Here is a 14,749-nt window from a genome sequence, read left to right as displayed (position 1 = left end):
ATAGTTTGTGTAAAGTCACTTTGTGTCAATGTTATTGTAGCAGTAGGTCAATCTGCCAATATTTCATATATTTTGCTGCTCATGTCAATCTGAGCTTGTAACTGCAGGTTTTGAACACATGTAAGGATTAACTCAAGTCAATACTGCTTAATTACACTGAAACTTTACTAGATGTAGATATTCATCTTATCAGTGACTCTACAGTGAAATCTAGTAGTATTTGACATGTATTTTTATAGAATTCTAAAAGTCTAGATTTGAAAAAAAATTGCTTTGTTTGGGAAAATATTATCCAACTCTAGATTAGGTCTAGAGTTGACCGGGTATGTAGTTGTGTGTGTGTCGCCGAACCGGTTAAACAATGCCACGAGGTCTAAAGCGTGGCTCCATTTCACCAAGATTGATGCCAATGGTCATCGCTGCTAAGGCCAGCAACACGACTAATTTAATGAATTATTTGACCGTGCACAAAATCAATTTAAGAGCAGAAAGTTGCTCAGTGTTTTACTGCAAGAAGGGCAAACTGCAACCATCCTCCTCTCAGCATTCAAGTCAGCCTGTGGACGCGACAGAGCCCGAGCGGCATAATTCAAAATCTCTACCACTGGACTCGGCTTCATCTAAGAGTACAGAGGACGGCGCAGTGTGCGGCATTTTAACAGGTAAATTAACGTTCAGCGAAATCCGATAGTAATCTCAATGTTACTGCAACTTAATAACACTTGAATAAAAACTGCCAAGTAAAAAGTATTGTAGGATATTATTCTACACCAACCTGTCACCTGTTTGCAACTGTTTTGCACTGGAAATGATTTGCTGTTCATTTTTTCTGTAAGAAAATTGCTTGGATTGGAAAAATACTGAGCTGAAAAATAAAAGTGAATATTTGTACTGTTATGTCTAATGTAATTTCCTTTCTGTTAGAATTGATATTATAAAACTGGTATCGAAAAAAGTATAGTTCAGGAACCGGTATCGAAGTGAAGGTATTGGTATTTGTGCCGGTTTTGAAAAATCTTGATATAGACCCAGCCCTAGTTAGGAGACAGTTTTTTTGTTTAAGGTGTAAAAAAAAAGCTGCAGGAAGAAATCAAACTTAAGCAAAAGCAAACCATGTTTATTTCTCCCATCTTAACTGGCTGCATATTTCTCCAACAAAGACACACTGACATAATGCTTTGGATTAGAGGGTGTGTCCACCACTTTCATTTTAACTGCAGCAAACTGGCCACAGCGTCTCTCTCTGGAGCAGATGTGGGTCTCCAGCTGATGCGCAGTTAAGTTTGACTGGATCCAACCTTTGAAACAGAGGTGTTACTGATAGTAAATATTTCTTTAACCTGAACCAAGAGGCTGGCAGGGGCCCAGCTGACATTGTACCGAGACAAGACTGTTAAAAAAAAAAAAAAAATTTATATGGTTTATATTTGGCCATTTGTCTTATTATCAGCTATCATTTTTTTCCAAAACAACACAAAATTAACATATGCAAGAATCACATGATCTTCACTTGGGTTCCACTTTAACACATCATGAAAACACTAATAACTTAATTAATAACTTAATTCTAATACTTATGAACCAAAGTTTGACAGCAGAAATTTGTAGAATAATAATACTATAATTACAGTGTAGTTGTGATTGGTTTCTGCTGGGTCCTTAATTGCAGATATTAGCACACTGCCCAGTCTTACATGTTGTTATACGACACAACGGCACTTGTGTTAAACATGTAGAATTCAGTAATGTAAAATCAAACACTTTCTGCTTGTATTTGACTTGTGAGAGAAATCACTGGATGAATTATCTTAAATAAACGCTATCTAGAGCTGCAGGGGTGTTAAACTGGATCAAAGCAAACAGTAAAGAGCTTGTTGTTGCATGCGCTGTCCCCGTTGTCATGCAGCAAAGCATTGTGGGCACGTTAGCAGAAGAAACTGGCCGAGGGGAAAACAAACAAAACCACACCGGTGTGTATGTAGAGTTTTGTTTTACATTCTGGTCCAATATAAATTAGTTTCAGCTTACTTTCTGGTTTTGGACCTCAGCAAAAATGTTTCTTTTTCATTGCAGACTTCAATTTAATCCGTGAGAGGGAGGGTGATGACACACGCTTCAGATGTTCCTAAGCAACCACAGATGAGAATAAACCTCTTCTTTGCATCTTCACCTCTCAAAATCGGTTCTCATCATCTCCTCATTCAGAAGGGGAATAATAATGATGAAAAAAAACTAATAAAAAGTAGTAAAACCTAATACACACACACGCATACGTGTGTATATATATACATAGACACATACGTACGGAGAAGCATTTCAGTACCTTCTATTTTCTATGCCCAGATCAATAAAACATAAACAGCATATAAGAGGAGACAGCTACATCCCAAATAAACCAACACAAAGCAGATGACAGCTCATCTAAACACTGCACTAACACTCATAAGGAAGCTCGGTGTGGACAGAAAGTGAGACCTCAGCAGTGCACAGCGTAGGCTGCCTGAGGGTTAAAGTGGTAATGAAGATTCAATCCCGAATGGGATTTTTATTTTCCTTCAGCTCACACACGGCTGGAGCCCACCCTTTTGAGAGCTAAACACTCTTCTAGAACGGGTGCCAGATGTTTAATTTTCGTCAGGTCACTCTCAAGAATTTCAGGGGAAAAAAACTACTTGGCAGTAATACTGCATCATTCTGAACTACAGCACACAGCAGTGGGGACTATGTGTCCCAAATGTTAACAAACAGCAACTCACAGACTGCGTTCTGACAGCTGACAAATCTGTTAATGCTTTCCCATGTAATGCATGAAATTTCCTCCTCAACTCATCCCTTTATTTTTGTAGTTCCTCTCCGTGTCTTCTGCCTACTTTCATCTTATTACCTTATTCCAGTACACAAAAAAACTGTTTGGCACTTTATTCTGCACGATATGGCTGCTTGTGCAGTATTTCAGTACCAGTGATAAGTACCATACGTGATGTAGAACTGCTGAAACTTCTGATTACACAAAATTCACATGAACAAGCTCTCCATTGTAGTGGTACTGTTCGTGATCAATCAGCATATGTTACAGTACCTCTATCTGCCTCTCTTGTCCTGTTCTCACAGTCTCCGTTATGGTTGCAGTGGCCTTGTCTGAGCTCTTGCGGGATGCTGGGACATGTAACTAGGCCTGGGACGGCTGATGTACCCTCCCCCGCTGGTACAGTGGAAGAGAGAGAATGACAGCAAATGAGAGAAGAGGGAGACAGCGAACGCTCTCCCCACAACACAAGCTGCCCTGACACAAGGATCCTACTGTTCCCTTTCTTTCGTGCTTCCTTTTCTTCTCCTGCAGTAACTGTCGACACCCTCAGTGTGCTGCTGAGACAGTTTTCTTTTCCCTCTTTTCCCTGTTTCTGTGTCACAGCTGCTTCCTGGATTACACCGGTTTTCAGTGCATGAACAGCACAGCCTTCAAGCTCCCGGACTTAAGTACTGGGCTGGAGCATACCACGTGGCAAAAATAGGGGAAGGACCGGGATGAACCACTTTATGCTCTATTGTGCTGTAAAATGGAGGAGGCCCTGGATAACTGGCCACTCCCACTTCTTCTCGGCCCCCCCACCTCTTATTTGTGAACACAAAGCTCCAAGCTGTAAATAGGGTTTCTATTAATTTGATCTGTTTTAACAGGCAGATCACTTTGTTCTACAGTTATTATGTTCCTCTCTCTGAATAGGTCTGTGTTTATTCATCTTTTTCAGTTAAGCTGCAAACATTTTTTTTTCTTCTTACAGGCAGAAATGTTAAGATTGCCTTAAACTGTTTTTCAGGATTTAATCATCATGTTACTGTCACACTTCAGCCAGCATAATGTTAGCAATAGTGCCAACTTTTTAGCTAAAGTCAGCATTTGTTTAAGTGAGCACATGCGGCTGCTTGTGCAATCACATTTACGTCCAAGTGAGCTTATTTACGTACTTCACATCATGCTTCACCGCAGATCTCATGATGCCCAGCAGGGCCATTTGGTTTCCTCTTTCACATGTCAAGGAGAGCCTGGGTGCTGTGTTTCAGCGTGCAAAACAGCTCAAATTATCTAAAGTTTGGTTTTATAAGTTAGTCTGCAAAGCAACATTCAGCCAAATATGGCCACACAAAACATCAAAATGATAGTTAAACCTTGGTAGATAGTTCAACGTGGGCTGAACTGCACACAGATCCTTGTTTTTGTGCGATGCCGCAGCACACTCACACAGAGGCCATCACAATGACAAGGGGCTTGGCCTGCCATTAAAGTAGCTCAGTGACATTTAGAAATAATTGCACGATTGATTAAGTTGACCGAAGTGGGATCCACTCATGAACTGTGCTGTACTAGTTGGGTGTATTTATCTTTAACATAGATCAATAACAAAGTTAGACTGTATATTATACGCAGAAGCACAGCTTATAAAATAACAGATACTGCTCATGTAGCCCACAGCATTTGAAAAAGGATGGACAACATCCTGATTGCTCTGGATGTGTGACCCATACCATCACGGGCCCATAATGCTGTGGTGAGTGGTATTTTCATAACCCTTCTGCTGTGTAATGAGGGGCAGGACATCAGTAGTTCAGCTGAGGTCTTTCTGCATCACAGCAAATCAACACTGTCTACTTTGACTTTTTGCTACAAGCCAAAGCTTAATCACCAGTGAACATGAGAAGTTTTTTGATTAAAAGAAAGAAAAAAACTTAAGTAAAACTGATGTGGGATTCATTTTAAAAGTGTTGCTTTTTGTAATCTTCCATTTACAACGTCAATAAACTGCAGAGCGAAGATATTTGGGAGCAAAACAAAAGACTACTATGAGTCAAAATGATTAACTCCTCCTTATGTAACCGCTTACATAAAGCCATCCATTTGGGGGGGGGGGGGGGGGGGGGGCTATAGCAGCATTTGCACAGCTGGATTTTCCGGGTGAACTTGTTGAAGTTCAAGCTCCCTTTAATGTGCCGCTTTTACCTGAACGGGCTCCACACAGTACGGAGAAGTGAAAGCAACACATCTTACCACACAAAATAAGCCAAGAGAAAAACCCATTCCAGCCACTTGGAACTATGATATTGTTCTTCTGTTCAGTACCAAGAGTTCATGGCAACGGGACACAGACCGTCTGGTAAATCAAGTCCAGCCCGGCAGAACCTGAAGTCATTTTCCCATCATTTCTGAACAAGACGCTGAGATACTTGCACTTCTTCACCCAGGACAGACTTAACGTGGCATGCCTCCCTCCTCCTGTAGAGAACCGTGGCCGTGGATATGGAGGTACTGAAACAAAAATAGGATCCAATGCGATGCAGCAGAGAACCAGGAATCTCAGATCTTTTTCTGCATTGATCAAACAGGATACAGTGCAACATCGAGGCAACAGTTCCAGCTTGAATAGGTTACACTTCTGCTCTTAGTTCAAATTTGATAACTGCTTCACCGACAACGTAACTTCACTACATGCTGTTCTACTGCAGAGTTTGGCGTCTTATGCAAGTAGCATCTCATACAGCCTCAAGCAGAGACAAGGAGCTCCCTACAGAGGTTTGGTTTGCTCAACTCGTGTTTTTCAAAATCCACATCCCCTGATGTCATACATTTACATATTTGTGTTCTCAGCCAACACTTCTCTCGACAGTTAGCTGATTTCTAACATTTCCTCTCTGGGCTAAATTTTACCTCCAAACAGGTTTGGAGAATGATTGTTAAGAGCAAAACAACCAACAGTTCTGTGCAGATAAGCAGCAGTTCTTCTAATGCTATCCCTATCTTTAATGTAGTGTAAGGTTAGCAGTTTCCTTGACAAGATTATCAACAGAGGCTTGATAGCACCTCTGAGGATTGAGCTGTCTAATGAGGATTTGAAATAAAAGATGGCAGATCCCTCACCACAAACAAGGCTTACAAGTGAGTCTTTTATACATCACATTTCTGTAAACTTGTCTTGATATTCTGCCCTGAGCTTGACAGAAAGGACTGATTGGCAGACTCCTCTGCGCTGACACTACTCCAATAAAATCAGCTGAGACGTTTGCATCCCAAAAAAATGACCCCAGCTACTTGCTGTGAATACCACAATGTGTGCGTGGCTGCTTATCTTCCCCCAAGTTACATTCCTCCCCCTCCTTGGGTCTCCCCCGTTTTTGTTTCTGATGTTTATTTCTGTTTCCCAAGAGAGTAATCAACAGCGAAGGAGAGAAACTGTACACACATTTTCACTCCCTTTCTCAAAACGAGAGACAAGAGATGGCAATGCTGGTAACAGCGTTGTCGGGCAAACCTAATCTCTACCTCAGCAGAAAATTTCCCATGTGAATAAAAGAGAACAAATATTCAAATGGAATTTCTTCCCAGTATTTGGGCTCATGTGCTTCTCTGCCATAAGTCCACTGGGACTGTTCTCAAAATAATAAGTCTCCCTCGAGACAATCACATCCAACTACACACAAAACACACTGTATACACGTATTGACACATGCAGACTGGAGATGTACACACACTTAAAGAGAAACATAGATAGACCCTCCTTCCAGTCCTCTGTGATTAGCCAGACCGCGGTTGTTGTCGCCTCTGTGGGTTCAGCTCTCAAAGTATCTGAACATAGCAAAGAGGTGCACTATGTCACTTGACACTGTCAACGTGAAAACACACTGTACTTAGTGGCGCTTGGACATCAAGAGGTCAGCATCCTATTACTGACACAAAAGCTGTGTCAAGGATGTAAGTCAGAGAGGATAAAAGGGCTATTTCTTCAATTAGTAGCTTTCTGATAATGTACGTCCTGTGCCATGAGACTCATATACAAACACATCAGTACTGCTGTTTTTAGTTGACTTTATCTCCTAACACTATATATTATATATATTCACTATATATTCATGCTTGGATTTTCTTATTCTTCTGTATGTTTGGCAGAACTGCCATGAAAGAATGCTATAAATGCTACAAAGGGTTTTAACAGTAAACTGTGAACAATGTTACTACACTCAGAGTTTGTTGTTGTCTCTTACAAATTTAATATGAGGCTTTTACTAATGTACTAACAGATAGCTCAATCTATCAAAGCCAAAATGTGGCGAATAGTCTGGCTTTAAAATGACAGAACTGTACTGATAAACTGTACTGATAAAACTGGCAGAATGTATGCGTGATTTACTCTTATGGCTCAATAATACAAAATTAGAGACAAATCGTTCACATCTTTTCACATGTTATAATTGTAAAGCTCTGTGTGAGAGGATATAATTCGAATGACAATTAGAATTTCTGAGGTCAGAAGACAATAAAAAGTCAGTTCGGGACCAAACATCTGCGGCCTCTGGTTCATCTGTTATCAGATGAGGGGGATTAAATGAAAGAGGATCTTCGTTAGGCGCCATGCTGAGAGCAGAGACAGACCAAAGCAGCATGCTTAACTGTACCTCTGCAATGAAATACAACCCATCGTAACCATGTGTGAAAGCACTGTAGGTAAGCTTGCAAATCACCTCAGTGGGAGACGATAGACAGGCATGATGGTGAGTCTGCCTCCTGTGTGTTTCTCTGTGTACATACTTGCGTGTGTGTTGTGTGTGTTTTGTTTGGACAGATATTGTAGTGGCACTGGCTATCTGTATCTGGTCATCCTCTGCAACAACAGGTCCACCTGTTGGTGTGATAGTTTTCAAGGCCTTAGTTCACAGCTCTCTAAAATCCCTTTTCCACAACTGACATGTTATATAGGAATCAACTGAGCTATTCATAGCTCAGCTGGAATTTTCCACCCAAACACCAAGTAAACTGGTTCTCTGTCATATCTGACAGCAGGACCGGCAGAGGCTCAAGACATTGACAAACCACCCTCGTCCACACAGAATGCAGGACTCAGTGCAGCCCTTTCGTGACAGAGTCTCCCTCTAGTGGTGAGATAGTGAAGTGAATAAAAATGGGATGGGATGAGACGGGCAGGCAAAGAGGATGCAAGCAAGTCAGTTTAACGTTCTCAGGGCAACTGGGTGTTGATGTGCTAATGGATAAGGAAGTAACAAAGCCCTTAGGCAGTAACAGAACAGCTTATATGACTTAACAAGTCATAAAACGCTGAACACACAGAGATTCAATGCAGACTTGCAGGAACATGCAGCGGCAGGAACAACCTATCAAATTAATGATAAACCAGAGCAGGGAGAGGCTGGAGGAGAAGAGGGAGTGCACCAACCACTGCGGGTTCAACTGTTAGACTGTAGAATGACATGATCTATGTTTTTTACACTTTTTTGGAACAGCCAGCATAACTTTCTAAGCGTTGTGTATTTTGTATTTTTGTATGGACGTTTCGTGCCTGAAGCACATTTTATGTCCTTTTTCTTTTTCACACAGAAAACTGAACTTTCTGACTTTGTGAGTCTTACCAAGACAGACAGACAGACCGTAAACAAAAGTTAAGCGGAAAGCTAACTTGTTTGTCCCAGGTGGATGTCTCGTGACAACACTCCAGGTTGTTAAAAGAGAAGACCAATACCAGTATGTTGTTGCTTTTCATATACACGTATATAGAGAAAAGGACAACTTGTCTAATAATACAAATGATTGAATGTCGTGGTTAAAACCTCCTTGGCAAATATAATCATGGATTCATAAGAAAGGAGGAGAGATACTCTCATTAACTACATAGTGTACATAAATAGTGTCTTGTCTCAAATGCAAATGTATTTGAAAATGTACAAGCTATGGACTTTACTGTCTATACAAAATTAAATACCATAAAAACTGCAAAAATTGAGTATGAAATGCAGGTAATGAGGCGGCGATCACTGAATGTGAATCTATGATTTAGAATGGACATCAACACAGGAGTTTGAGTATCGGGGCACAACAGACAGGAAAGCAGAGGAATTCCCTCCTCCCACCTCTCTGCTAGATACTTTAATAACCGCTATAGATCACGTCATAACTTCGGCTGCAAAGCTAGGACATTACATATTCTGCTTTATGATGTGAGGCAGTGAAGATCCAGAGGGAGAGTATAGCCTGCAGGCAGAGACGTAGTCTTGCAGATGAGAGAGCTGACTGAGTAATCTGCGTTTCCACACGCAGAATCGACCCCAGCAGTTACATCAGAGAATGTCTTCAAACGTTTCGGTGGGCTTGAAATATGCTATTTAAAATTTTAAAAAAAGGAAAAGATGGAGCTATTCCTGCTGAGGTTACAAGTGGTAACAAATCAGTTACTGATGGACTGGGATTGTGACTTGTTTACAACTCCATCAGGTCACCCTACACCTAATGTGGATTTTTAACAGCAGTAATTTGCATGAAAGAATGCTAACTGGCTGATGTGGTCAAGTGGAAGTACCATGACGAGTAGCCTTCATGTGGCACTCGTGAAAGACTGTGAGTGCACGGTGCTCAGCCAAGTGGCTAATTGAGAGGACTTAAGTGACTGCACGAACGGAGAGACTTCTAAGTTATTTATTACTGCAGCAAACACAGGCTTCCTCAGCAAATACTGTACAGAGTGCGTCGATGAGTTACTGCTTCAGATGTGCTGCTGCGTCGCTCTTAACTCTCTGCTAAGTGCGGAGGAACACCAAGGATGTAGCTTCAAACCAAATCAGAATTTACATTTAACTGCTCTCACGGATGAATGACTGATCTGGCTCTGTGGTTTCTCCTCCAAAGAAAAGAAGCACGAATTGCTTAACAGTTAATAAAAGCCCTACGTTAGCGAGATACAGGCAGGTGACAGTAAGTCTGAGCAAAAAATGTTAGATCAGCGTCTTCATCAGCGTTCAAAGATAAATCTCATCTATAGAATCCTATCAAAGGCTGAACATCTCTACCATAATGAACATCAAGCTGTTATGTAGCAAAAAGATCAAAAAGAAATCTTGAAAAGCAGCTGGACTCAAAACAGCATCCTGTCAACTGCATTTCAGACATTTTGGTGAAAAATCAAAGCATTTCAATTCCAAAGTCCAGTGATTCAAATCAAAGCTCATCAAAGGCACTGATAGAATAATCTAACTGAAACTTATAAGGTGGAAAACTTCATCACTGGATGAAGTAACAATCAACGTGACAAGAGAGGAGAATATGCAACACAAACAATCCCACCTCTCTGATGGGATGAGAACTGATGAGATAAACACAAACCATAGCCGGTGGACCCCTGATAAAACTGTAGGTGTGACCGTGAGGGGGAGGGCAAAGATCCAAAAATCATCAGCCAAACAAGCTATTTATTTAAGAAAAGCATATGTGAAAGTTTATCTCTCATTTCCAATTCACATGCATAGATATCAGCAATAAATTTCTTTAAATGTCATTTGTATGAGGAGTAGCTAAACAAGTAGTTTGTGAACTGATGAGCAGATATTCAAATCTAATCAACAGCAGTTTAAGTAACTGATTGAATCCATCTCGCTCACACCTCACCTTTGCAGTTCAGTGGGTTGCAGAAGTGCATTAAACAAAGAGAAGCGTGCAAGCTGAATGCTTAATATTCAGCATCAGTCCACGCTTCAAACTGATTTAAGGCAATGCTTCAATAACAACAAGAAACCCAACAGAGCGACCAATTACAAATCTTTAAGGTGATCCCCAATTCGTGACTTTCTCCTCTAACTGCGTGAGCAGCATTAATATTTAAATGCCTAAGCACAAGCATCGGTGTCATTTTCTGACTCCTTATCGGCGTCACAGCTGAGGGTCCCCTTACTTTTATGGGACCCCCGCTTCATCAACACTCACCAGGGCTGGTGGTGCTCTGCAGGCTGCCTCTCTTGTGGAAAGTGGATTTAGGTTTAGGCTTCCCTTTTCCATCGCTGTTGGAGGAGGAGGAGGATGACATCTTAACAGCAGTGTTCCTGTTCCTACTTGAGCAGAGCGAGTCAGAGCTGCGCAGTGGCCAGCCGATGGAGAGAGGAGCACCAGCTCTACTGGTGGAGCTCTGTCTCATGGTGGGGCAAAGGGGCGGCATGGCCCATACTGGTCTGTAAGAAGCTCCCCTGCAAAGTTCGCTCCTCCTCCTCGCAGGCAGAAGCAGGTCAGCAGGCACGCTGCAGAGCGACGCACCGTAAGGCTGCTCAAGGCTTTCCTGGTTCCTGCTGGGGGGCATCCTCCTTGGTTGCCCTAGCAACCAGGGCACCAGCTTCCTGCAGCCAATGCGGTGAAATACAGCCACAGAGGAGCGCATTGCAAGTCAAAAGTGTGTTGTTAGCATGACAGCCTGCAAGCCTAGTGGCCAAAGACGCCCCCTCCAGCTGAGCGCCAAGGTGAGCCAAGAACAAAACCCTGTCTAAAATTAGCAGTTAGAGACACTAGATATCATAAGAAAGTGTTGAGCCGAGAAAAGAAAACAAAAACAAAAAGATCCAGATGACGAGCAGAAGACTAAAGAGGCAAAGAAGTCAAACTGAACAGAAAGGAAAAGCACAGAAGTATGTAAGCTGACAAGGGAGCTCCCAATCCCCTTTGCTGGAAAATTCAGAGGGGAAACAGACAGCCCAAACACACACAGCACAGACCCGCCAGACAGGAAGCTTTATAAATAGTGACAACCAATGTGCGGCAAGGGACAGTAACACGGCCTTTGACCGGTACGATACATGTAGAACTTTCTCTGAAGTTGTCACAGTAGTTTATAAGCAAAGTTTGGGGTTTCAAAGTTCAAAATGCAGCAACTTGTCAAAGGAGTCTAATATCATAAAGCCAGTGTCTTTCATTACAGATAAACTCAACACGAGTCAAAAAGTCTTTGAAGGTCTCATAAGTTCCAGAGTTGTTCATCACACCACAGTATATTAAACATTCGCCTGTACATCAAACAACAGCCTGTGATAACCTTATCTATATGCTGGTTTTCATGCCGTAAAGCTCTTCTTATCATGCTTTTGATGACAATTAAAGTTGCTCAATGAGATCCTTTTGTATGTTACAAATCAAACATTTAAAAAATGCATCACCTCAGACAGGAAACTACGACTGCCTCATGATGATGTTACAATGTATTTTGTTCATGTTGGGTTAAATATCACAAACCAGAATGCTGAGACCGAGAGAGAGTTTGAAAAGAGTGAGGATCTCCATCTAGTGGTGCAAAGAATTGATGCAGTTGGGCAAAAGTGTCCTTTCTGGGCACACCACTAAAAGCATTTTCAGTAAAATCTATAATTATACAGGCCAAGTTCTCACAAGTACAATAACAAAAACATCCCTTTCACATCATGCTTTCTGTGCTGATAATGTGATCCTGTGGGATGACTTTTAAATCTATCACCACAAACTGCCACTGAATTGCAACTAACGCTTATTCCAAGTAAACTCCCGAGTTAAAACACAGACAGCGGACAGATATTTAGTGATCTAACCTGTCTGAAACTAGACCCAAAAGCACTTGAACATATCCGCACAATAAAAAGCATGATTCAATCAACGTGTTCTAAGTATGTTATGCAGATTTCAAACAAACCCGCACAGACCACAGCGAAATTCTACGATACAAGAACATATCTTAAAGATAAGGTCTGCTGAGATGTGTCTCACCAAGCAGAAGGAGCAATCCTTTCTTATGTAGTTGCCAAGTTTAGGGGGGGGGGGGAATGCTTCAGGGTCTCTCCAGCCTTTTCTGAAATCTGACCTAGTTTTCAGAGTCAACACTCGCCATCTGGTGCAGCAGCAACAGCTAAAAAACCGAGGCCTACTTTTATTGAGAGACTCGAAAAAAATAAACTTAACCACTCCCTGGAACATGTCACAGTTCGGCAGAAACCAAAGTACTCGCTTTCTCTGAACCGTAGAAAGAAACAGAGGCAGGTGCCATCTCCTCTTTGACTCTCTCTCTTTGCCTCAGTTGCTCGGTCAAGCCCTCTGTCTGTGCCCACCGCACGATACCGCTGAAAGCTTTGAGTTTTCTTTTTCTTTTCGTGCTCCTTCAGAGCAAAGCTGCTGCCATCCGCAGTCCGGCTTTTCAAACTCTACTGCTTCTGCAGCTCACTACGACACCGGACTTGTAATGAAACAGAGCCCCTGTTTACGTGCTTGAAAGCTCTTTCCACAAAAGGTCAGTTTTGAAACATACTATGTGGATTTTTGGAAATGAAGGAAGTTTAAGAGTTGCCTTACTTGAGCAAAAAGACAAAAAAAAACTTTTGAACATGTTTTGTTAAGAGATGAGATACAATCAGAGTTCTTCCTCCGTTATGTCATAGTTACCATTTGACAAGAAACTTCTGTACAGAGTGGCCTCAAACAGTCTCTCATACCAGTGTTACCAGTCTTTCAGCATGGGGATTCATCTTGAATATTAGTACATTTAGTGAAAACACAAATGTTCAGTCCAAGGCATAAAGAGACAGAGGTTTGTAATACTGTACAAATTATAATGCCCTTTGATGAACAGTGTATTTGTGACTTTAGCAGCACAAACTAATGTAGTTTTCCTGAAATCTCAGTCATAGAGTATGCATTGGATCAAGTGCATCTATTTGTAGTTTGCAAAAATATCCAGGATCCAAACACCGGATAAAAGTGACTTTGTTCACATATTGGGGGGGGTGTCAGACTCATTAAATAAATCAGAAATAATTCCAAAAAAGATCAATGTTGTAGAAATCAAGTTAAGACTGCGACGCCAACACACTCCTCTGTAAAACATTCAGGATACAGACATAAATACACGCAGGAAAGTTTCCACACGGAGCAAAAACTCCCTTTAAAGATTTACCGGACAGTAAAATGTTCATTTTAGTGTCAGAAATGTGTGTTGAAACGTTCAGCACGAGGCATAAACTAATTCAATTTGAACTGATTAGGGTGAATGGCCAACAGATCAAATGCACTAAAGCAAACACCTTAATGTACAGATTACCGATAGATCAATTATATTCCCTCAATCCGAAAAGCCCTAAAATCTGAGAAATTGGCGAGAGCATGAAAAGACACATGTTTTTGCCCGCAATGTGTCCTCTGGTGACAAACCTTCTGACATTGTTCAGGACTATTTAGCCGGGGAGCAGAGGAGGACCAAAGAGGCTCAAGTTGACAGGAAGTCCTAAAGAGGAGACACAAACAAAACACGTTGTATTAAAATGCATATATTCATATAACTTCTTTAACGTGTAAAAAACTGACGTTAACGGGTGTCGCCTTCTTCTTCGGTAGTTTTACAACAGCGATAAAACGCGAACGTCTTGCCTTAAACAAGCTGGTGAGGAGTTAACCAGAGGTCTCTTTTTCTTTTCTTTTTTTTACCTTTTTTTTTAACGGAAATGTACTTTCCTGCAAAAGAGGGACGACGTTTTATTTTTAAAGGAGCCGCCAGCTGTGGTGTGTGGTTCAAAGGTCGCCAGATGTACTCAAACACACCCAGAAACACTGCGGAGGGTGTCCTGTCAGTTAGATAAGCCTCGATAAGGTCTTATCTGCAGCAACTGTAGTTAAAGGACCTCTGCAGTGTGACAGAGAAAACACTACTCCGAACACGACTCTAGTTTTTGCACCACAATATATGTAAAAAGGAAGTTAAACTAAACAGCTTTTTGCTCATCTGGAAGTCTTATTCCAATCTATTCTATTCTGTTGATTTATGTTAGAGATATATACTTCAATACACTATATATACTACTTCTACATATCCCCATTCAAAAATTATTTTAATGTGGACACTACTACAATATTTTGTTAATTCAAATATTATCAACACAGGGAACTAATTAAAGCCACTCTTTGTAAAGTGAACTGACTATA

At 41.2% G+C, this 14,749-nt stretch overlaps 1 protein-coding gene across 6 annotated transcripts in view; it reads right to left on the bottom strand.

Moving 5' to 3' along the window:
• LOC140303440 (AMP deaminase 2-like) overlaps nucleotides 1–14,369 on the bottom strand; it is a 30,539-nt gene extending 16,170 nt beyond the window's left edge. For 2 of the 6 annotated variants that reach the window (XM_072382200.1, XM_072382201.1), the window contains exon 1: nucleotides 10,754–11,213. In XM_072382200.1, the coding sequence (XP_072238301.1) occupies nucleotides 10,754–11,198 (445 nt within the window). In that variant the 5' untranslated portion in view covers nucleotides 11,199–11,213. Of the gene's footprint in view, nucleotides 1–3,079; nucleotides 3,203–10,753; nucleotides 11,214–12,547; nucleotides 12,566–13,981; nucleotides 14,098–14,134 lie in introns of those variants that run through there. The other 4 variants (XM_072382204.1, XM_072382202.1, XM_072382203.1 and 1 more) reach the window with 4 other exon arrangements.
• Between the last annotated feature and the right edge of the window lie 380 nt (nucleotides 14,370–14,749).

The sequence above is a fragment of the Leuresthes tenuis genome, unplaced genomic scaffold, assembly GCF_036924035.1.
Source record: "Leuresthes tenuis unplaced genomic scaffold, fLeuTen1.0.hap1 SCAF_3, whole genome shotgun sequence".
Lineage (NCBI taxonomy): Eukaryota > Metazoa > Chordata > Actinopteri > Atheriniformes > Atherinopsidae > Leuresthes > Leuresthes tenuis.
This window is presented reverse-complemented; position numbering and strand designations above follow the sequence as displayed.